The following is a 22,711-nucleotide window of genomic DNA, read 5'->3' as shown; positions in this document are numbered from 1 at the left end:
GCTCCCAAACCCTTGTGGTACACCTGGGACTTGCACTGTGTCAAAACAACTTGTCCTAATAATCAGAGACTTTTGGTTTATCTGTCCATTACAGCTTGGTTCTTGGCTCATTCCTGGATCTGCTGCCCTGACCAAAGTCCTTTCAGTCTTTCTGCTGTGTCGGTGATCATCTCTCCTCACAAAAGCAGGGTCTGAAGGAGCAGTTCTTGCTTAGATATATCAGGAATATTCCAGGGATTTATGTGCTGCAATGCATGGTTTTCTCTGGTGAGACCTAATAGCACATAAGGATAAGATTTGTACATCTTCCTGTGTCTGCATGTGCTATCCTGTCCTCCTTTTAAATTGTTAGGTTCTTAAAAAGCCACATATACAAGCCAAATCTTACAGTCCTTACTTAGTTCATGGTGACCTCAGCTCTGAACAGATCACAGAAATTTGGTATTAAACAGCCAATGATTTTTTTTGAACAAGCAGAGAATAAAAGTCCAAGTAACTCACCCAAATGTCACACCTGAAACTACATTTTGACGAAGGGACAGAGAAAAATAAAAATTAAATAAAATTTCCTTTAGTAAAATACTAGTTTCACTTTTTTTAAAGAAAGTATATTAATTGGAAATTTCTTTCTTTTTGTTTGTTTGTTTGTTTGTTTGTTTGTTTTTGCAACTATCAGCTTCCCATGCTCTGACCCTGTGCTGATTTTTTGGGTGATAGTGGTGCTCAGGTGGCCTGAAGAAGGCTGGATTAAAGCTTGCAGTGTTTTGTGAGTTCCTTAACCAATGCCACCTGGGCTATGGCCTCTCTCTCTCTCTGTTTCAGGTCCCAAATTTCATCAACACAACACTCCCACCCCACGAGCAGGTGACAGCTCAGGAAATAGACAGCTACTTCAGACAGGAGCTCATCTACAAGAGGAATGAGAGGATGGGGAGAAGAGTGATGTCACTTTTAAGGGAGAACAGAGACAAGAGCTTCTTCTTTGCCTTTGGAGCAGGTATGGAATGATTTTTTCTGTTTTGCTCTGGCACCATGATTGGAAGTGAAATGTTTGGAATGGTTCATGTCTCTGAGCCTGCAGGAAGATTTCTTACGAGGCTTCCCTTTGCAGCAGAAAGGCTTTTGTTTGTCCAGACTCACTTCTAAAATGGAGTGAGTTGTTGTAGGAGGTGGTCTAGGTCCAGCCAGGCTGCACTTACTTTGCACTTACATCTGGCTGGTTTTTTTTCATGCTGTTTTTTCTGTTCCCTTCCCAGACCTGTGGGCTACTTGGCCACAGGTGTAGAAAATGGTTCAGGTGGCTCTCAATTTGCCAGCCCAGGTGCTGGTGGCAGTGAGTGGCAGAACACAAACCCTTTGGTTGAACAAGCATGTGTGTGTGGCTGGCCCAGGATTTCAAACCTTCTGGGATTGCTGCAGTTAAACCTTCTCGATGGGTGACTGAGCTGCTTGGTGGTGTGTCTGTACAGACTGGCTGGTTTGGGGCTTTGCACAAGCACATGACTTGTGTGTGTAGCTAAACACCAGCATTTTAAACCATTAAGTAACAGATCCAAAGTGTCCCTCTTCCTGTTTAAGTGCTCCCCTGAAGTCTGCAGAACAAAGGTGTCTGCAGTACTTCTGTGAGCCTGTGACAGTACGTGCTACTGTCCTTTCTCTTTTTTATTTCTTTTCCCTCTTCCAATGGAATTCACATTTCTGTATGATAAGAGTATAAATAATAACCATTGAGGCCCCAGCTCAGCAGAATCCTGAGCACCAGCTTAAGTGTCTCTGAGCTCCCTGGACTTCAAGGCAGCCTGAGATTGCTGTGTTGAGAACCGATCTGCTCCTCCTGCTCCCTCTCCTTGGCAATTTCTCATTTTTGACAGAACTGCTTCTCATCCCATGGCTCTCACTATGAACTTTGGCAACAACTCACCTTTCGCTACTCACTTCAGTGGGAATTTTGATTAAAGACTGTGGGTTTTAGCAGAGACACGTGCATTTTGATGTATTTATTTTTTGAGTGTATCCGGACTGAATTTTCCCAAGCTTATTTAATCTCAGGCTTGGCTGATATTTCTGGCCCAGGAGTTCTGCTTAACTGTTTTTACAGTAGGAGAATATATCATGATGGCCCATAATTGGAGAGGCATTCATAAAAACCAGCCTGTCTAACCCAAGGGGCAAGTTTATCTGAGATTATCAAACATGATGGTTTAGGTAACAGCTTCCAGTTTTGGAAATCCTTTAGCCAGTACATAAATGGAGCTGAGAGGATAAACTGGGCATCCCTGCCCACTTGTCATGCTCTACACATTTCTCCAGGGCATCAGGAAAAGGCTATGAACTAGGTGGGTCATGGATCCAACCCACTGCAGCTCTTTGTGGTAATAACAGAAGTGCTAATAACAGAAGTGAAATTAAATAAATGGATGCTAATTCCATGTTGCATTTTTAAAAAGGCGCTTTTAACTCCTGGGAGGTTTGAGCTTTCTTTCCCTGTCCCCATCAGAGAGCACCTACCTGAAACTCCCAGGGAGCATCCCTTGGGAAGGCTGGCTCATAGAGAGCAAGTCTCATTTCTGGTGATGTTGAAAACTGCTTTTGTTGCTGGGTTGTTTTGTTTCCCCAGCACTGAGCGTGGCAGGACAGAACAGAACACGCAGCCGGATTTACTGAAAACTGGGATGGGGGAGATGCTTTTTGTTTTGGGTTCTTTGTTCTAGCTTCCCATTGGCTTTTCTCACCAAATTGGGCCATCCCTGCAGGCTATCCCTACTTTAAGTACAATTAATTCCTGCCTTCTTCTCTGGGTGTTTTTTTTTATTCATGTAGCAAACACTAAGAAAATTATAAATTTTTTTCAATGCCAGAATTTTTATGTGAACAAAGTGCAGGCAAGTTCATTTCCTCTTACAATTTAAATGCAGATTTTTTTTTTCCTGAAGGATTTTTGTTTCCTCTTTTCCCCCATGCACTAAATTAGAAGAGTGGGTTTTACTGATAAGTCTTTTATTTTGCATCCTTATATCTAGTTCTTTAATTTTGAGGGATTTCTTTGGTATGTGCTTGGCTCATGAATTCACATGGTTTTATAAAACTTTGAAGGTTTGGTTTTGCCTTTTATAAAAGTAAGGGATGTTTTTGATGAAAGTTGAGGCTTTCACATATTCTCATGAATTCTGAAGTACAAAATTTTAGGAATGCACTTTTGGTTAGGGATAAGCATGATAGAATTTGTGGGAGTTTATTTGCTCCCAGAACAGTGCAATTTAAGATCCTGCATCTCTAAGACCAGCATGATGAAGGGGAAATAATTTGGAAAAAATATTCTGGACAATGTGCTTTGGAAGATATTGCCCTTCATGCCAAGCATGGTCTCTGCATTAAACCCTTAATTCTGAAGATATTGAAACTAATGAATGAATAGTAATTAAATTATATATGTGTATTATGAATTGTTTTCCAAATTTCATAATCATCATCATAGTTTCTGGGAAGGGAAGAATCAGATAAAATTGTGCTGCCAAATAAAATTAGGAAAATAAGTATTTTCCTAAGTAAGCAAATAAGCCTGTTATGAGAAAAGTACCTTGGAAACACTTCAACAAATGCAGTTTTACAGACCAGGGCTGCTCTAGGAGGGAGCCCCAAGCCCTGCAGGATGATTCCCCTGGACTCAGAGGTATCCTGTTACTCCCAGGTATGGCTGCAGCCAAGGGGCTGGGAAATAGGATCTCTCCCAGAAAACAGCCCTCCCGAGGCAGAGCCCTGCCTGTTCCTCCTGCAGGGAGCTGTACCTTGGGGGTGCTGCTGTCAGCAAGTTTTACCTGGCTTTTGCCTGCTGCATGCAGCAACTGAGGCTCTCTTGCTCTGTTAGGGCATCATCCTCAATTTATTTTAAGATTCCAGTGCCATGGATGGTAGTTCTGTAGCATCTAATAATGAGTTTGTATAATAAGCTTGACTAAGGCAGAAGGCACCATGCAGGTGACTTTGCAGACTGCAGTCATGTTTGGCTCAGTGTATCCTGCTCCATGACTGTAGAACCAAAAACAACCCACAAAAAACCTCAAATAAATACAGTGAGTGGCTTCAGATTAAAAACAAGATGATGATATCCTGTGTAGCCACAAATCCCTCCTGGGCTGAAACATGGCAGAGTGTAAAGCCCTATCCCTATAATAAAAAATGCACTTTACCATCAGAAAAAAACATAGCTCACCCAGGTGTAGGGAGATGTGGCAACCCCTCTGACCAGATCTAAATAATCTTCCTGTAGGGACAGATTCCACACCCTGGTCCCAGCAGATCTGGAGGCCAGGTCACCACTCAGCTCTCAGGTGGAAGATGTGGCCATTGAACTGATTGGAATACAGCAGGCAGATTAATTTAGTTGCATGTTTACAGGCTGTCTATTACCTATTTTATACCTAGATTTTCTCCCTTCTTCATCCTACCTTCCTGTTAAAAAGAAGGCTAATCAAAATCTTTCAGCTGATAGTTTTTTGGGCATTTGTGGAAAACAGAATTTTATGTTTTCTTCTGGAAAAACAAATCCATTTTTGCAGATGTCAGTCAAAATCCCAGGTGCTTGGGTGTCATTGCTCTCCTGCAAACTGGGATTCCCACTAAAAGTTTCACTGTGTGCCACTTAGAGCTGTGCTGCACAGACCTTGTGGTGCATCACAGGAGAGCTGATCTGAGTCTGGCCTGTAACAGCACGAGGCTGTGAAACATCCAGCAGACAAATCCTGGGGACAAAGGAGAGGGCAGGGGACAGGCATTTGAATATTCAAGCAAGCTGAGATAAAACAGTTTTTCATAAAGTAAAGCAGAGTTTTATTATGCTGTTGAAAGATGGGGGGTTTGTTCCAGTCAAAAGTATTAAAACAACAACAAAAAAAATTACACAATTCTAAAAGCAACTTTTTAGTCTTCTGTCATTCTTAAAAACAAAAAATAGACTTTTCAATAGATTTCTGCCTTTTCTGTCTTCCATGACTTTGCTTACTATTTCAATGTGTTGGAGTAATTCAGACTTTTAATTTATTCCTTTATAAAACACGTAGAAGTGAAAATAGCCATTTATTCTTTCTACTTGCATTTCTTTCTCTTCTCCAAGAAAAATACAGGCCCTGGGTAAAAGAGACCCAGCTCTGTACCCAGTTCTATAGACTTTGTTCCACTCCTGCCAGCATTTACCATGTTCAGATTTAATGTGAAAATTTTACCATACCTGTATTCACAGTAACTGCACCCTAGGAATGAAACAGCAGTTGTTGTTTGGGCAGTTAAATGATATTTTTTATGTAATGGGCAGGGTAACTTTTCCCTTTGAATAAGTACTAAATAGAGTACTTCTAAGTAAAATTTGGGCATTTGCTTGGGTTTTGTGTTTTGAAAATCATGATGGTTTACTTGGAATTATTGATCTGTAATAACAGTGAAGTGCCTTAGACATCATTTGCACAGACAATTTATAAAGGTCCATTTACAGTCTGGAAAGAGACACACTGCCAAGAGCACATGGGCTGTTAAAAAGAGTTAATATTTTGGCAGCTAAGACCATATACATGAAGTCAATGTTTAAGAAAAAAAACACCCTGGTTTATTTCATTTTTATGGACAAATAATTTTCAAGTAACACTTATGATAACAGATGGATAAATTTATGTCTGCAGTTAATTTGAATGATAATTTCCTTAGGATGTTTTACTTGCTTTTTTTTTCTTTCTTTCTTTTATGAGAGCTGTCAGTTTTGTAGCTGAGAGCTGGATTTACTGCTTCAGAAATTCAGATGCTGCTCCAGTTCACAGTGTTTATTAGCAGCCAAATCAGTAGGCTTTAAGGCAGTGGGTTTTGTTTTTTAAAATAATAAATATATCATAGAGAGTATTCTTTTACTGAGACAGAGTTGAAATGCAAGTACCATAGCATCTCCCACGGCAAGAGGAGAAGCAAATTGTCTCTGGACCACTATTCTGGGGTAGAGGAAAGCACATGTTAAACCATCCCACCAGTCCCCACAGCATCTGAGAGGTCAGAGAGGACCCAGCTGTTGTCTGTGGTGTGGTAGAAGCCAGGTTGCCCACAGCTCCTGATGAAGCTGGTGATAACAGAGATCTGTTTGTGTGAAAGTCAGAGCACTCTTGCTTATCTGCAGGTTAGGTGGCTGAGTTTAGGTACATATTTGTTGATGGATTAGATTTAGATTTCTGAGATGTTCTGCAAGAAAATAAATGGACCCTCTGCTGTAGATGAAAAGGAGAAGAGTCCATGTAGATGAAAGGACAAGAGTCCATCACAGAGTAGCAACAGCAGAATTTGATCATTTCCATGCTCAGAAGAGGGGAATTCCCTGCCCATCCTTCAGAGTTCTGTCAGTCATCACTGGATGGGCAGCGTCATCAGGAATGATTCTGATTCTCATAAATAAGACTGTTAGCAGGAACCATTGAATAGTTTGGGTTGAAAGAAACCCTGAAAGCTCATCCAATCCAAGCTCTCAAACAGCAGTAACATGCTTCCAAAGTAAATGTTCTCTGGTGGTTCTTCATAATGGGACACAGAAGTGGGTTGCACTCTGTTTTCAGTAGGGAAAGAGAGAATCGTGCAACTTTTCTATGGGATGAGACTGGTACAAGAGTACAACAAGAATTTAAAATCTCATTCTTATAGTCCTCAGCTCCTTCCCTTTTGTCCTCTCTGCAGAGGATTCCCAAGGGAATTTCAGCACACAGCATTTTAGATACTTGGTGTACCAAAGACAGGAGCACCTCACCCTTCACCTTCTGCAATGAGCAGGAGTTATGGACATCTCCAAGGTGACTCAAGTCTGCAGTGGTGGATACTGTGATCATCACTGGGATGTTTGTACTGTTCTCTGGAAACTAAAGCATGCCTGAGGAGATATCCAGATGATATAGCTCAAACATGCTTCATCAACAGGTAGCGAGCTGGCCACATCTGAGCTGGAACGTTACGGATGTTCATTTTTGGGGGAAGGGGCCAGAGGAGAGGTGGCAGTGGGATTTTGTTGGAGAACCATATTTCTACTCAGTAGTTTGGAAAAGGAAAGGAAGTGATGGATACTATGAGCAACTGAAACTCAACTAATTAAAATCCTGAGAGCCTTTGTGAAAGCCATTAGCACCTGCCATGGGATTTGGCACTGGGGTTCACATGTGTTACTTGGAAGTTTTTTTTCAGGTGGGAAGTGCCTTGAGGCCTCTGTCCAACTGCACACTGAGGAATGGGGATTTACAGATGTTGGTTATGCAAATAGCTGCTTTGCACTCCCAACTGAGGCAGCATTGAGTGCAAATCAGGCACCAACACCACTGTTGTGTCACTGGGAACCAACTCATTGGAAGTCCAGTCCTCCCTCCACCAGGGTTGTGGAGCTCTTTATGATTTTCACTCGTCATCTCAGATCCTGTGTGGAGCACAAAAGGAAAAAAAGGAGGGGGGGAAAAGAAAAAAGAAAGCACTTGCAGGCTGGAATATAAAGAGACTTTATCCCCCAGGTCAGGCATCCTGATCCAATGCTGATTAGTGGTGCTACTGACATCACCAGCACAGTTCATCAGCGGGGTTGTCTCAGTGGAGCAAGAAGTTGGCGACCAGGAGATTGAACTTGGCCAGCCTACAAAAGGGAAGAAAAGGGTGAATTAACAGTTTGCAGATGCTAGAATTCCCTCTGCTCATGTTTATTTGGGCATCCAGATGCTTGTAGTGAGGTCAGCCTGTTTTTGTGTACAGACTTCTTTTACCATTAGTTTTTAAGGCAAAGTATCACTTTGCTTTTAGAAATAGACTTGCATGCTAATTTTGACCAAAACCATGCAACTGATTCATTTAAAAGTCTTCATTAAACAGGCAATGCCTGATTCGCTTTTCAGACACTCTGTTGTAAATCAGGAGATACTCCACTGGGGAAAAGCTTGTTCCAAGTGCAAATACAGCCTGCAGCCTTAAAAAAAAAAAAAAAAATCACGGGAACTTTTTTAATGTGCATTGATCTTGTATAATACAGGGGTTTTGAAGTCCCTGAATATTTGCTTTTCACCTGAAGCTTAAATCGGCAAAGAGTACCTCAGTTAGGGAGGCCAAAATAAACCTGCCTGCACCACCCTTTTGTGAAAAGGGAGCTTCTGTTCTGAAGGCTGATTCCTGTAATTCTGATTTGAGAAACTCCTGTTGTATAGCAAGATATTAATCGTAGAAACATAACATAGCCTATGCAATGGTGAGAGCTGTCTTGAGACCTCAGTCACCTGTACCAACCAAGGAAGGCAAGACACACAGCAGGTGAAAGAAAAGGCTTTAGTATTTGAGGTTGCAATTTGTTTTTTTCTCCTGGTATGTCATCTCCTAAACTGTTGAGGTAAGCTGGACAAGCCCTGGACTGTGTTTGGTGGTCTGGTGGAGAATTCATTGTGCTCAGCAGGCAGTCCTGCCACGCCACTGCCCACCTTTACTTTCACTATTGCTCCACTGAAAGTATGTGCAACCCCAAATCCAGATCTTTGTTTGCTAGTTGCAGATATTCAAAGAAACGCTGAAAGTGACCAAATGGGCATTGCAAACTACAGGGTGTCCAGTCACCACCTCTAGTGTAATTTTGCCAATGTGAATGGGGGAAGTTGCCTGTACATTGTAGGATTTGGGTTTAAAGAATCACATAACATTAATGTCAGCTCATTTGGGTCCCTCACATTTTCATATCATATTTATTATTATGCCTGTGCCAAGTTCTACTGTATAAGCCTAATGCTGCCTCTCTGTTCACAAAGGAAAGAAAACTCTATTGGCCCCTCCTGCCCTATAATAGAGAGATTTTGGCTATGTCCTTACTTTATTTCTCTTCAACATCTGAGATGTAAAAAATGTAGACATAATTTGGGAAATTTTCTCTTCAGAACTGAAGAAGCATGAGAGGCTTAGGCAGTCTGCTGAACAGGAATGGGCTTAAGCATGGGATGAAATACTTCTTCACCCCCACACACACACACGCAAGAGCTTGCTGTGGATCCACAGGCCACCCTGTAGGCTCTCAGGAGACCAGGCAGAGCTCCCATATAACTCTAGATTTCATAATGGGAGTGTTGAAATCAATATATGGATGCCAGACAATTCATCACTTCCCATCCCAAAACTCAGCTGAAAATTCCCATCCAGCTCTAACAGTGTTGTTGGGAAGATTTTATGAGAGCAGTGAGGTGAACCCAAGGACTGGCAACCTTCCTCTAACACTGAGGTTTCTGTGGGATGCTCCTGTGAAAGGCAAGCAGATTGCAAAGGATCCAAACATCTTGTCACAGCTGGGTTACCTTTGTGTGCTGCCTGCACTGATGAAAATAACTCTGCACCCAAGTGTACTTCTAGTCCCCCTGCTGTCTGGTGTTGTCCCAGAGCAGAAGGAAATCTGGTTACTCCTCTTCCTTGAATTCAGAGCCTGGAGTGCATGCAAAGATCCTTCAGTGGTGTTTCAAATTAATGCAAGTTGATGAGGTTGGCCTGGGTTCACGTTCCTTTCTTCTGCCCCTCCTGCCTGGGTTCGTACTCCGGAGGAGGAGCAGGGATGTCCCAAGGCATCCTGGACCACCATAGCTGAATTCCCTGCAGCTCCACTCCTGGAGCCTCCAGCTGTTGGAGCAGAAGCTGGAAAGGGAATTTAGTAAAGCCAGACATTAAGGAACCAGTTTGTACTGCTTGTGGTGTTGGTCTCTTAGAGGTTCACGCCATTTCTGACCAGTTTCAGAGCCAAGTTGCAGGAGGACTGCATATGGAGAAGAACCAGTGGTAGTCTTGGTGCCTTGGAAAGGCAGGGCACAACTGTTGGCTGGAGTCAGTTGTTTTGCAAAAGTGGATTTGAAGCTGAAAGCTTTAGAAAGCCTGGCTGTAATTTATGTGGATTTCTTGAGGATTTTTACTGGTATGGAAACTGGGACTGGAAATCTCATTAAACTGGGCGTTCTTGTGAGAGTTTCAGGTTTTCTTAGTCATGGTTGTGCCAGGAATATCATCAGAGAAAACTTGCTGAGAAAGGATTTATGGATTTGGGATCAGATCCTATTCTCACGGAATTAATGGTAGTTCTGCAACTGACATCAAGGTGACTGGCATGTGCACCTGGATGAGACATTATTTATTTGTCATTCCAGGTCTTTAATCTAGGCTGCTACTTTCACATCAATACCCTCTTTATAAGCCTATTAAATCCCAGTTCCATTGTTATTTTCTCTGGTAGATCAGAAGAGATGTGTCAAGGAAAAGAAAATGTATGCGCAGTATACCTCTGCCCAAAAACAATATTTAAACATCAGAAATGTAAAGTGAAGGTAGAATTACTTAGAGGGGCATAAGGGAAATAATTAAAGCTCCAGCCGGCAAGACGAGATGTCGTAAACTTCAGTTATTCACCTCTCTTAGACATTCAAAACACAAACTCTGCCACTGTTCAGGCATTTTATAGAGGCCTGCAGAAAGCAACAGAGCTCTCTTGGACAAAATTGCTCTGGTGGCAACTGAAACTGGGCTCAAGCCCAAGTCCAATAGCTGAGCTGCCATCTGAAACTGGAAAACGTTCGGGTTCGTGCCTGAATCTCAGCTGCCTTTCTGCTCTCTTCAGTAGAAACCCTGAATCTGGACTGGACTGATGGGGAGTGAGAAGAAACTTCAATCTGTGGAAAAGCGTTGCTGTTTCAAATTGGTTTTTGAAGAGATTGCTCACAAAACTGGAAAATATGGTAGTTCTTTGCAAAAATGGACTGACTTGCAGGTAGACAAGCCCTTCTTCCTAGAAAAGTTTGCTAAAGAGTGGTGAACTGAAATATGGCAAAATATGATTACAGAACTACCAGGCTTTGCTCCCAGTCAACCTCCAGGCAGGCAGTGGGGATGAAGAGATAGGTGAATAAACAAAAAGCCAGATCAATCTACCTTGGAAGTTCCAGTTTGCAAGAAATAATCAATGAGACCTACCAAATGCTTAGATTTAGATAAAATTTTGCTAATGCCTGACAATTACTCTGCCAGAGAACTTGCAAACACCTTTTTAATCTAAACACAACATTTTGGTGGAATTCACCTTTGGAACTCTTTGTCAGAAAAGTGAAATCTCCCATCATTTTCCTGGAACAGTATTGCAGGACTGAAACCTATGTGACTTGTATTTAAATTAATAACTTAAGTCTTTTTGAGTATTTTTCTGTACTTTATTATGGGAAATACCTTAAATACTGAGGTTTGCAAACTTTTTAAAATAGTATTTATACACTGAAGGTAAATGGAGAGAAAAATCAAATGCCACCACTGGGTTAACCCAGTATGAAATTCAGCACCAGTTTTCAGTATTTATACAGAATTCACATTCACTTTGTGTTTTTCCTTGAGGTGTTTGAGGTACAGTGAAACTGCTGTGAGGTTCTTATCACTTAGCGATCTGGTCTGGTTCCAGTTGAAAATTCTGCAGTACCTCTCACTGGGAGGATTGGTTTATAAGGAACAGAGATCTGCCAAAGAAATAAAGACTTTATTATTGACATCAATGCTATTTTTAATCTGGTTTCCTAAGGAAATGAGGCTTAGGCCACGGCAGTGTTTGTGAGTATGTGTGTGTGTGTATATAGGTGTGTGTGACTATGTCCTTCACCCTCGTAAATTTTTCATCTGTTGGCTGATTATAACCAAACCTGACAGATGGCTGAGTCTCCAAGATAATAAGTTCTTGCATGCTTCATGAAAATAAGTGATTGGATAGAAGAAAAAGACATTCATAGTGTGCGTCCACTGAAGGGGCACAGCATGAGCTCAACTTTTATTAGAGTTCAGAAAATCCCAGTGGGAGAGGGAGGTGAGCCATGTCCCCATAGACAACAGCATTTTTCTAGTTCCTCTGCACAGGGGAGGGTTTGGTGTGTAGTGAATAGGTCAGACATAGCATAGTTTAAATGTAATGATGATGCTTACAGCAAATAGTTGTTATTTAGAATATTTGAGGAGCCACATTACCTTTGGGCTACCCTCTAATGAGGTGCTCGTTCTCAAGGCCAGAGCAGTAGCAGGGAGCAAGTTAATAAATGTGACCGAGGCATGGCTCCAGGACTCCATAAACCTAATGAGTCGTGGGCACTCAAACTGTGCAGCCTCACTACTGCTAATTGGCCAAGTGTGCCATCAACCATGCCCAAAAATGTTCTTAAGTGGACAAGGGGTGAAAAGAGCATCAGAAACTCCTGTGAGTCCAAGAGGCAGCCTGGGGCAGCATTCCTGTGTGCAGAGTTCAAGAACACTTTCCCCAGAACCAAGGTCATTCCCTTGAGAGCTGGAGCAGCTCACTGGCAGTGGGGAACAAAACTAAGAAACAAAGGAAAGAGTAAGGCATGACCAGAAGAAATGGGGTTTGCAACTTCAGCTTATCAGATAAGGGGATGGTTGTCACGTAGCAGTTGGAGGAGATGCTCTGAAAACATTGTGATGAGGAGAGTACTTGAAACCTTTCCAAAGAAAAATACAGATGGGGATCAGAAAAGCCAAGCCAGGGTTAGTGCTTAAATTTACTCTTTTTTTTTTTTTTTTTTGCTTGAGATTAAAAATTATGTATTTAGTGTCTTGGTAACAGTGGCAGCTGTTGGGGTGGGACTCTCCCTCTTGAACTCTAGGTGTCTGAAAGTTCACTGTGTGTTCTGTATAAGACCATCAGTTCCTTTGAAACCCTCAGAGGACAAATCCTCCCACTTACCTCAGATGCATATTTTAAGATGGAAGGAATTGCCCTCTGGAGATATCTTTCCACTGACCACAGAGGAAACCTAAAAAACTGGCCTCAACAGATGCCTGACTTTCAGATGAGTGGGATTTGTTGAACCCTGAGAGCAGGAGTCAGGAATTCAGGGTGTTCTGTCCTTACCTCTACCTGACCTTGAACAAGCTGCTCGATGCACTGAGAGCTCCCTGATCATGTTTTGCATTGCTGCCAATGGTAGAGCATTGTTAGTCCTGAGACAAATCTGCAAGCAGAAAACTGACACAGGATTGCTTTCTGTCATGCCTTGGAGAGCATGTTGGTGTGGTGTCAAGGAGAGAAGAAAATCCTCTGCCTCCAGCTCTGGAAAACTAATCCAGGGCTGGGTTTCTTTGGGGTGGGACAAGGAGCTGTAACACCCAACCATGTGCAGCTTCCCCATCCTGTCGTGTGATATGGTTGGAGCTCAAGGTTCACCAGACATTTTGTCCACTGTGCAGATGTCCCTGTGAGCCCCAGTGCTCAGACCAAACTCTCTATCTCTGTGATTGCATGGAAGAGGTGAGTCTGGACATGCAGAAATGAGAAGAGTTTCTGTCTTTCCTCTTGGCTTGAGGGAACAAAAGCCACTTCAGTGCCAGCACAGTCATTCACAGCCTGGTCTGCCTGGAGACAGAACTGCAGACAGGAGAGCAGGATCTCATTCTGTTCATCTTCCTTTTGCAAGGGAAGAAGCAAACAGTCAAAATAAAAAAAATAGATTTTGTCATCCCATATATCTGATCTTTCACTGTTCTCTTACAGCCAGGCCAAATCCATGTAAGCACTGTCAGTGAGGAGTGTTTCAGACCTGGAGACCCTTTGGAAAAGCCTTCTGATGTCTCTTGGTTTTTTGCATGCAAGGCTTAGAGGCAAATAAGAGGGCGTGTGGGTGGGTTTTCTGTTTTGTTATTTTAGCATTATGGAGAGACTCACCAGAAATTCTCCCCTGTGGGGTCACTCACCAGGTTTGTAGTGTTTACACAGCATTTCTCCAAAACACCAGCATCTTAGAAGTTGTCTTCCTGAATTTACATTCCCAGTTCAATCATCCCCCACACAATAAAAGCCCCAGTGTTGGCTTTGCTTTAAGCCCTGCTCTGCACAGCGCTCCCGTCCAAAGGGAGCCCTCGGTCCTGGCGCTTTTGTTTTCCTTCAGCCCTGCCAATCACCCTGCTTGCCTTTGCCCAGAGTTTGTTGTCTTTGCAGTTGGTCCCAGCGTGAGCTACCAAAAGCCTGGCTGAGCCTGCCGGGGGATTCTGTCAGCCTAAGCCCAGCGCAGGATCCTCCACCTCCCTGCCTCACAAAGGGCCTTTTCAGCAGCCCGCCGCAGCCCCCAGGTTTCATTTCATCTGCTACAATTAATCTGTATTTATTGCCACTTATCCTAAATGGCTAACAATATCAAGAGTTTAAAAAGTGCTTTTAATGTCAAACTGGGTCAATTAAAACTCTACTTAAAATATTTGCAAAACTCCTCGCCTGAAAGTTACCCTCTCAGTCTGCTGTTAACCAAAATGGTTTGAATAAATACACGCAGCTTGAGGAGAGTGACATTTGGTAAAATTCCTCTTGATATTTTAGTAGAATCCAGGATTAATTTCCTTATTCCTATATTCACTTGCCTTTTTATTTAGTAAGAGGAGAAAAATTAATGATATTTTAGATGGTTATAAGTATTTGAAAAATTGAAATAATCAATTAAAAACCCTCAAGAGATAGCCTCAAAACTTTTACTGCCAGAAGAGACTGTTAGATTAATTGGTTTGGTCTCCTGGAATTTCATCCTGTTCTTTTCTAGACCCTAACACCATATGTTTAACTGTGAGCTTCAAGCCATGGGCCAGAAGTACTAATTTTTAACTCCTTCAGTGTTGAGTGTGGGCATGAGAAACAAAGAACTAGAATATAAAATCGCAAAAAGTTAAATAATGAAAGATTGGCTTTTACTTGTGTAAGTTGGGTTTTACTGAAGGCTGAAGATGGCCAGAGGAGTCTGTTTTTCCCCTTGCAGGAAAGCCCTCAGTTTTGCCTTGAACATTTCTGTTAAAGCTCTGTGTGCAGGACAGTCCTAATAAATGGCATTAAATAAGTGCTGCTGTACTGCCCATGAGGACTCAGAACTTTCCTACAATACAGCCAAGGTTGCACTTTGTTAGGGTGGTGGCATGCATCAGGTGGAGAAGCCCCAGGAGGGACCCCCAGGTAGGACTTAGCTGGGTTGGATGCAGCAGATGCACAGATGGAGTGAGATCCCAGGCTGAGGCCATTAACTACCTAAACTTCGGTTCACGTGGAGCCACTTGGACTTAGACCTCTGTTCCTCAAACACTTACTGTGAGGAGCAGCATTAATGAAGCCTGGTTTCCTATGGATTTAGGTAATTTGCTTGGATTCCCAGCAGTCTAATAAGGTTTGAACTGTAGCTGAGTCATTTCTATTAATTAGGGCATTTGTATTATCTTTATGGGTCTCTGATGTCCCTAAAAAGTCTCACTCTGCAACTTTTCTTTCCACTGGAGAGATCAGTGAGTCTCTATCCAGCCATCTGTATTCATAAAATATATCAGAAAAGGCTCTCTTGGAGACAGCTGCTTTTCTGTCTAATAGATTTGAAATTTGCCCGTGGGTTCAGAATATTTCAAGGGAGATCATAAAAACAAAAACATAGACAGAAAGAGACAGCAGGATCCTGTAAGCATCATTGTTTTTGGAAGCAAGGTTAAAATGAAATTGCCATATTTATGCAGTGTAAATATTGCACAACTTGAGGATACCAAATGGTTTCAATCACTTCTTTACTAATTTCTTCCTGTAGAATATTTAATTAAACAAAATCTGACTTTCTCAAATGCTTTTTTTTTTCATTTTTATAGATCTGACATGGAAACACATCTTGAAAAATTTCTTTTGTGTAGGAAGCAACATTAAAAAAAATATTTTTTCTTCTTTTGGTCTTTGCCATCCATAAAGAGAGTTTGATTATGTCACTTCGTTGGAAAGCAATTATTCTTCAATATCAGTCAGAGCAAAAAGATACTGGCTTGTGTATGTGCTTTTATTGCTCATTAGTTCCTGTCCTATTTGTTATTCTTTTTGATTTTGTTCTTAATCTTAGTCACTGTATGAACAAGCCAAAGGATGCTGTCTAATTGCATCTCAAGAATTGCAAACAGCACAAAGCTTGCAAACAAGGCAGACTGAAATATGTTTGCATAAACTTCTTTTTCTCTTGTTTTAATGTTTGCAAGCAGAAGTGCTGTATGTTTCCCATTACTGTTTTTCATCCCCAGGTTATCGTGTCCTGTCAGCCTGGTTTCAGACCTGTGTGACAGAGCCTTGTATGGCCCTGAATCGTTTATTTCTCCTCTTTGGATCTGACAAAAAAGTCTCACTTGAAAAGGTCAGGTTTGAGATCTGTTTGGAGACCATTGCCTGTGGCAATGCTGGCTGAGGTCTCGACAAGCTCTTATCCTGGACAAGGACTGCTGCATTAGACTGATTTGTAGTTAAAGTCTGTGATTTCCTCAAAAAGCTGTTAAGGACCATGTGTTAATTTTGGGAGGTTTCTTGCACAGATCTGGGTACCAAAGTGCCCTGGGCAGCTTCAGGGGAGGTCAGTGATGACAGGATGGGAATTGTAACAGCAGTGGGGTGAGAGCCCTCAAACTTGGTGTAATCAGGGAGGAAACTTGGTTCCAGTTTCCATCAGAGGTACTAGCCTAGCTCTACTCATCTCTGCTAGGAACTCTGCAACCCATAGGCTGCTTTCCCTGGAATTTTGATTGAAGGTGGAAGTTCCTGTGGTTATGTTCCTACTTGGAAGGAGGTGACTTTGGCAAGAGGAGGAAACTTCTGGTAATGTTGCCATTCAGGAAAATGCTGTGATATAAACTGAAACTCACTCTTTCCTTGGTATTGGAAAAGGAGCTCGTTCTTCAAGCATGGATCTGTAGGAAAAACACACTTTGCTGGCTGCCCTGATCAGGAAAAAAAGAATTGGATTTTAATGATATTTTCTACTAAAATTAAGTGTTGAGGATTCTCAGGCCAGCCAGGCTCTCAGCTCCTCATCAGCTTCCACTGGATATGGAGGGCGAGACAAGGAGGCTTTGCCAAAATTTGGCTGAAATGAAGGAGATTCTCAGCAGGGGACCAGCAGGGAGGAGGCTGGGTACCAGTCCAGTATGGCATGGGCACAGGTCTTGTATTAATGAAATACAAACACACTTGTGTTCAAAATCTCTTCCTGCTGGGTGAGAAAGGGAAATGAACACAGGAAAATAAAATCTGAGTTTTAAAAGGCAAGGGGCTGTGTTAAGTACAGTCTAGTTACAGCCTTGGATCACTGTGACTGTGGGAAAATGTGATGAGACAGTTTACCCAAGCACATTTGCTTTTTTCTTCTTTGTTTTGGGTGGGTTCATTCTATGCTGTGTATAAGCAGGCAGTGATGGATTGTCCCACAGTTCTGTGCACAGTATCGAAGAGTGCTGGATTTAATTGTCCTGCATTTATTGTACAAAAGAAATGAGTTATGAGCCACTTTACAGCATCTCCAGTGAAAGTGATTATCAGCACTGCTCCTTGCCAGAGATATAACTCTGTCAAGCAGACTCCCTCCTCTCTTGGGTTCCTTGGAAAAAGCTCGTGAATTTACTGTCTCTTGCCAGTGAAAGCTCGGGGTAAAACACAAAACCAAAAGCTGCCAACAGCTATATATTTAGTTCAGATGTTGTAGGAATTTCTTACTCCATTTTTTTCCTTCCTTTTCCCCTGGGTGGAAGATCAGTCAGGATTGCTGAAGCATGCAGCCGAAATAGTGCAGCAGAATGTGTCCTCAGTCGATTGCCCTTTTGATATGGTGGGTGAACTGTGTGGCTGAGAAGACTTGGCTGTTGCTTTGTCCAGGGCTCACATGCATGCACAGCACAACTGGTTGTGATGCCAGGGAAGGAAAGCCTTCATCCCTCTGCACCCAACCCTATCCTACAGCTGTTTTCCCACTGCTCCTCCCTGCATTGCACAGATAACCCCAGGAACAGGTTTAAGCTGAGGCGGATGTATAAAAGGAATGTTATGAGCTCTGCCTCCGAGACATTGCACAATAACTCATGGGCAGAGGAGTGGGGAGCTTTGCTCTTTACTTTTCTGTTGAACACTGTAGCATAATAAAGGACAGTGGGATGAATTTCAGGGACCTTAACACTGTCTGTCAGAAAGATATTTGGGGGTGATGCTTCCCAGTGTTGCAGAAGAACAGCTGCAGTGGAGATTTTGTGCTGGTGTTTACATAGATATGCAGAATTACTTTCAGTACCTTCAGGAGAGCTGGAACATGGTGTGTGCTTTGGGGAGCCGTGGGTCCTGTTCTCTCTCTAGTAGGTTTTTCATGCTGCTATTTAAATGAGCACAAGATTCCTGTGTGTTCACAGATATTTTTATGGCTGGGATAACCCAGATAAACAAGTGAATCAGCACATGGAAAGAGATAACACTGTGTACTCAACTGTGCAAGCTCTTACAAAAGATGCCTTTCTGCACTCCTCCTCATGAATAGACTTCACATGGTTTTATCAACAGGTCTACAACTGCCAGAAAGTCTGTTCTTGAGAAGAGGAAATAAAAGGGAGAAAAAGCTGTAAAAAGCACTGGACTCTAATGGCACTACCAGGTAGCATGTGCAATTCATTTAACTATGAGTCTCCAAATGTGTTAGCTCATAGCTGTGGTAACACTCATGGCAGCAGTCCCTGGGCTGAAAACTGTCCTGCTAATTAATAACAGCAAGGAACAGAGGTTGTGTGGAGTGTCACAGCAACAGGTCGTGAATTAGGAGAGGAGCACTGCTGGTCACATGTTCTGTAAACAGAGAACTGCATCTGAAATTATTCCCTCTGTGTGATCGTGCATTTTGGATAATCAGGGCTCAGACTAGTGATGATTCCATGATTTCTTTCACTCTGTCATTCAATTGACTTGCAGTCCTTTTTAAGTCAGGTGAATATCAGCTGCAACAGAGAACATTCAGCAAAGAAGGCTTGTAAGGTTACCTTATGTTTTGTGCACATAGATTGTCCAAACCTAAAAAGAGTAGCTGAGAAAAGTTGTGAAGTTAAATGGCAGGATGAGCCTTTGGGAAGTTTGGGAAGTCATGGGTGGCTACTTGTCCATTAAGGACCAGAGTCTCCTGGGAAGAGCTGACAGACAGCCATGTGACAAGATGATCCTTCACTCCAGAATGCCAATCCATGGTGTCTTTCTGTAGTAATATAAGGGACAGGTCCCCCAGCAGAAAAAAGAAACACAAAATCACAAAATTAACTAGATTGGAAAAGACCTTTGAGATCATTGAGTCCAATGGTCTAACACCACCTTGTTAACCAGACCATGGCACTGAGTGCCACATCCAGTCTTTCCTTGAGTCACCTTCCAGAGATAGTGACTCCACCTCCTCCAGGGCAGCCTGTTCAGTGCCAATCACAACAGTGATAGCAGTATTTTATACCATGGGACTTCACACTTTGGCCTTTGCAAATAGCTGTTTGCTGGGGGTGGCTAGATCCATTTGGGATGTGGAAAACAGGAACTCATGTCCATTTCTGATTCCCAGGAATCAGAAGGATTCAACAAGGAATTAAGTTTACCACTTGCTTTTGGAGTTCTTTCTGCAGGAGGATGGTGATGGCTGGAGCATGCCCAGGAAGAGTTATTCCAGAAGCATTTTCCAATAGCAGATTACTGTACATTATCTGTTGCAGCAAATTTAGTTGAGGATTTTGCGCATAGGATGCAGTACATGCAGTACCAAGGACAGATTTCCATGCATCCAAAATCTTGAAACAATTTGACTTTTTGGTCAAATAGATGTTAAGTGCTCCATAACCAGAGGCTGTGCTGAGGACTGGATTTTCAAAAGGCTTGAGCCCTTAGACAGCAGTTTGGAAAACCTGGCTGAATTTCAGTGCAAGCCTGGCTTTAGAGACCTTTTACATGCTCGTTGAGCACAAAGGGACAGTCTGTCTTGAAAGTTCATGCCTTCATTAGGAGGAACTGAATCCTATTGATTTCCATGTGCATTATGGTGGGATCAGACCCCTTCAGCGTGTGACCTGTCAGCACCACACTTAAAAGCTCTGCCATGGCAACCAGGGCAGCAGCCCTGCTGCAGGGGAATGGAGAAGGGACATCCTCTTCTCATTGACAGGAGACTTCCTCATAATAGAGAAGGTGGGGGGAAAGCTTGATAAGTCAAGTGGCTTGATTGGTAAGCGAGCTTACTCTAAAGTAAACACAATGCTGTATGTGTCCCATTCGACAGTGAGATCATCTGTTTCTTTGTCAGGGAAGAAAATGTGTTTCCCTTCCAAGTCCAGGGCTACTCAGGCAATTTACATGAACAAATAAAGATGAGGTTTAGCAGCACTATATAAATAAAATACAACTCTAAGTGGCCACCAAAGAACTGAGCTGCTCGAATGGAAGAGCACTGGGACGTGAGCCAGGTGGCTGCTGTTTGCCATGGCTGCTTACAATTCCCCATCCAAGCATTGCTCAGATGCTTCTTGCTGAGGTGAGGTTTATGGCTGTTGCAAAACATACTCTGGGAGATAAACAAGCTATGCCATAGTTGAACAGCAGAGGAGAATGTAACATCAATCTGTGTCTTAGCCACAGACTTTACAGAAAGTACCTGGGCTCTTGTTAGAGCAAGAGTTTGTGCAAGAGTGTGTAAAAGTGTGTAAGGGTGTATAAGGATGTGTGTGAGTGTGACAATTAAAAAAAAAATAAACACTTAGATTGTATGTATAGGATTTGACTGTATATGTCAGCTGGAATGAACCTAAGCTGCACCTAAGTGCTTATTTAGAAGTATTATTAAACCAGCAAAAATCTTTCAGAAGTTGAGTTATTTTAATATAACTGATATGAAAACTGCAGGTTATAACCTCTATGTAGGGCAAAAGTTTGATGGAACTTTCAATGGGAAAGTCAGTGTGATCTGGAAAGGCCAGTGCTTTGCATCTGGATGTATTTGGTCTGTGGGTTTCACATCTGCTACCCTCAAGCACTGCCATGAATTCATATCCAAGTGATAGTTACCCTGGGCTGTGGCTCAGCAGGTGGGATGCAGTCCTTCCATGCTGTTAGTGGAAATTTTCATTATATCAGCTCATTGTTTGAAAAGCTGAGACCTGCATATTCATGGTAGCTGACTCCAGGTACTTCAGCAAATTATATTAGTTTTTCAGACATTATAGGATTTCTCCTGAATATGTCAGGTAGGAAGTAAGCCTCTCCAGAGAAAACTACAGCTCTCTTAGGAGATTGGTCTCACTCTCACAGCATCTGTCTCTCTGCATTGACTTTAATGGAGCCTTAGGTAGCTAAAGTTAGGCAAAATCTGGGCTGGGAATTGGTACACCCCATGGACCTTATGAGGGGAGCAAACCAGCATAATTTTTCCTAGTTGACAGATGAGATACTCAATTAATATGCCCAAAGCAAACCAGAAAATCTGTGGCAGATTTAGGAACTGATCGTGGGTGTTCTGAAGTCCAGTTATGGCCTTAACTGTTTCCATGCCATTTGTGCTGCTCACAGCTGAGGATTTGCACCCCTCCAAACAAAACACATATTTCTAGCATACTGTATGGTATTTCTCTGTGTGTGTGTGTGTGTATCTACATAAAAATTAAGATACACCTGCATTTCCTAATACCACAGTTACCACTATTATTAAACTGTACAATAAAAGCTGTTAGGTCCAACCCAGGCTGGAGTTGGATTGGAAGTAAATCCACTGAGAATTACTGGATTCAAAGATTTCACTTGGCTCAGGAAGCCTCTAAGCTGCAAAAGGCTGGAGGCTGGGAGGGGATCAAGGGGAAGGATCCCTACAGAGCTGCCCTGGTGTTTTTCTGGTGGGCTCAGCCTATTCCTGATGGACCCTTCCCATGTACCCAAAATCAGCTACAAGCTGCCAACACAACTTAGCCCAGAAAGGGAGAGAAGAGCTTGGGTGGGCTCTTGGAGTGCATCAAGGAATATGAGCCCAAACTTCTATTCAACTTCCCAGTAACTGCAGTGCCCCAAATGCTCAAGAATCCAGCACTGACAATCTCGTGGGATATTGTGATGCTGCTAAATTTAAAAGAATAAGACTATTTTTAGTATGAACAGTTAACAGAGTTCCCACAAATCATGTTGAGAGGCATGGTTGTGATTATAGATCTGGAGCATGTTTGCTGTGATAAAAAACAGACCTGAGTGAGGTGATCTTGTTAGCACAATGTTTGTACACTTGGGTAATAGATGCAGCTGTAGCAAAAGAAAAAGAAATTTTAAAAATACCCCAGCAGTTCTATTTTAGTAGCAATTACTCATTTATAAACTGTAGCTAAGCAGTATAGAGGAGCAGCTAAAATCATAGACAAGACCTACAACTCTGGATGTTGGGAGGGACTATAAAATGAGAAACATTCCACTCCCAGGACAGATGTCCTTTCCCCTTTGCTGGCTCTCCTCAACACCTGCTGCACTTTAGACATATGCTTACCTTCAACTTGGCTTCATTTTGACATAAACATTGCTTAAAGTTGAAAATGTGCTCATGGGCTTTGCTGGATAAGATGGATCATAGAGTCACAGGGTGGTTGAGGTTGAAAGGAACCTTGAAGATAATCTTGTCCCAACCTCCCCTGCCATGGGCAGGGACACCTTTCAATAGACCAGTCTCAGAGCCCCATCCAACCTGGCCTTGAACACTTCCAGGGATGGACATGGGTGTGCATCTAAAACTTCCTTAAATTGCAATTTTAAATGGTTTCCTGTAAGAGAGAACTGCAGCTGTTGGACTTGCTGATCTTGATTTTATAAGGGGCTGAGTGTGCTGGAAGTATGGCCCCTTCTCAGCTGGTCACCCTAGTAAATATT

At 42.4% G+C, this 22,711-nt stretch overlaps 1 protein-coding gene across 1 annotated transcript in view; it reads left to right on the top strand.

Annotated features, from left to right (window-relative positions):
* TRABD2B (TraB domain containing 2B) overlaps window positions 1-22,711 on the top strand; it is a 261,638-nt gene that overhangs the window by 157,020 nt on the left and 81,907 nt on the right. Inside the window, exon 4 of the mRNA XM_056498084.1 lies at window positions 823-997. Within this exon, the coding sequence (XP_056354059.1) occupies window positions 823-997 (175 nt within the window). The remainder of the gene's footprint in view (window positions 1-822; window positions 998-22,711) is intronic.

Source organism: Oenanthe melanoleuca, chromosome 8, assembly GCF_029582105.1.
Source record: "Oenanthe melanoleuca isolate GR-GAL-2019-014 chromosome 8, OMel1.0, whole genome shotgun sequence".
Classification (NCBI taxonomy): Eukaryota; Metazoa; Chordata; class Aves; order Passeriformes; family Muscicapidae; genus Oenanthe; species Oenanthe melanoleuca.
Note: the sequence above shows the minus strand (reverse complement) of the source record. Positions and strands in the feature narration are given on the sequence as shown.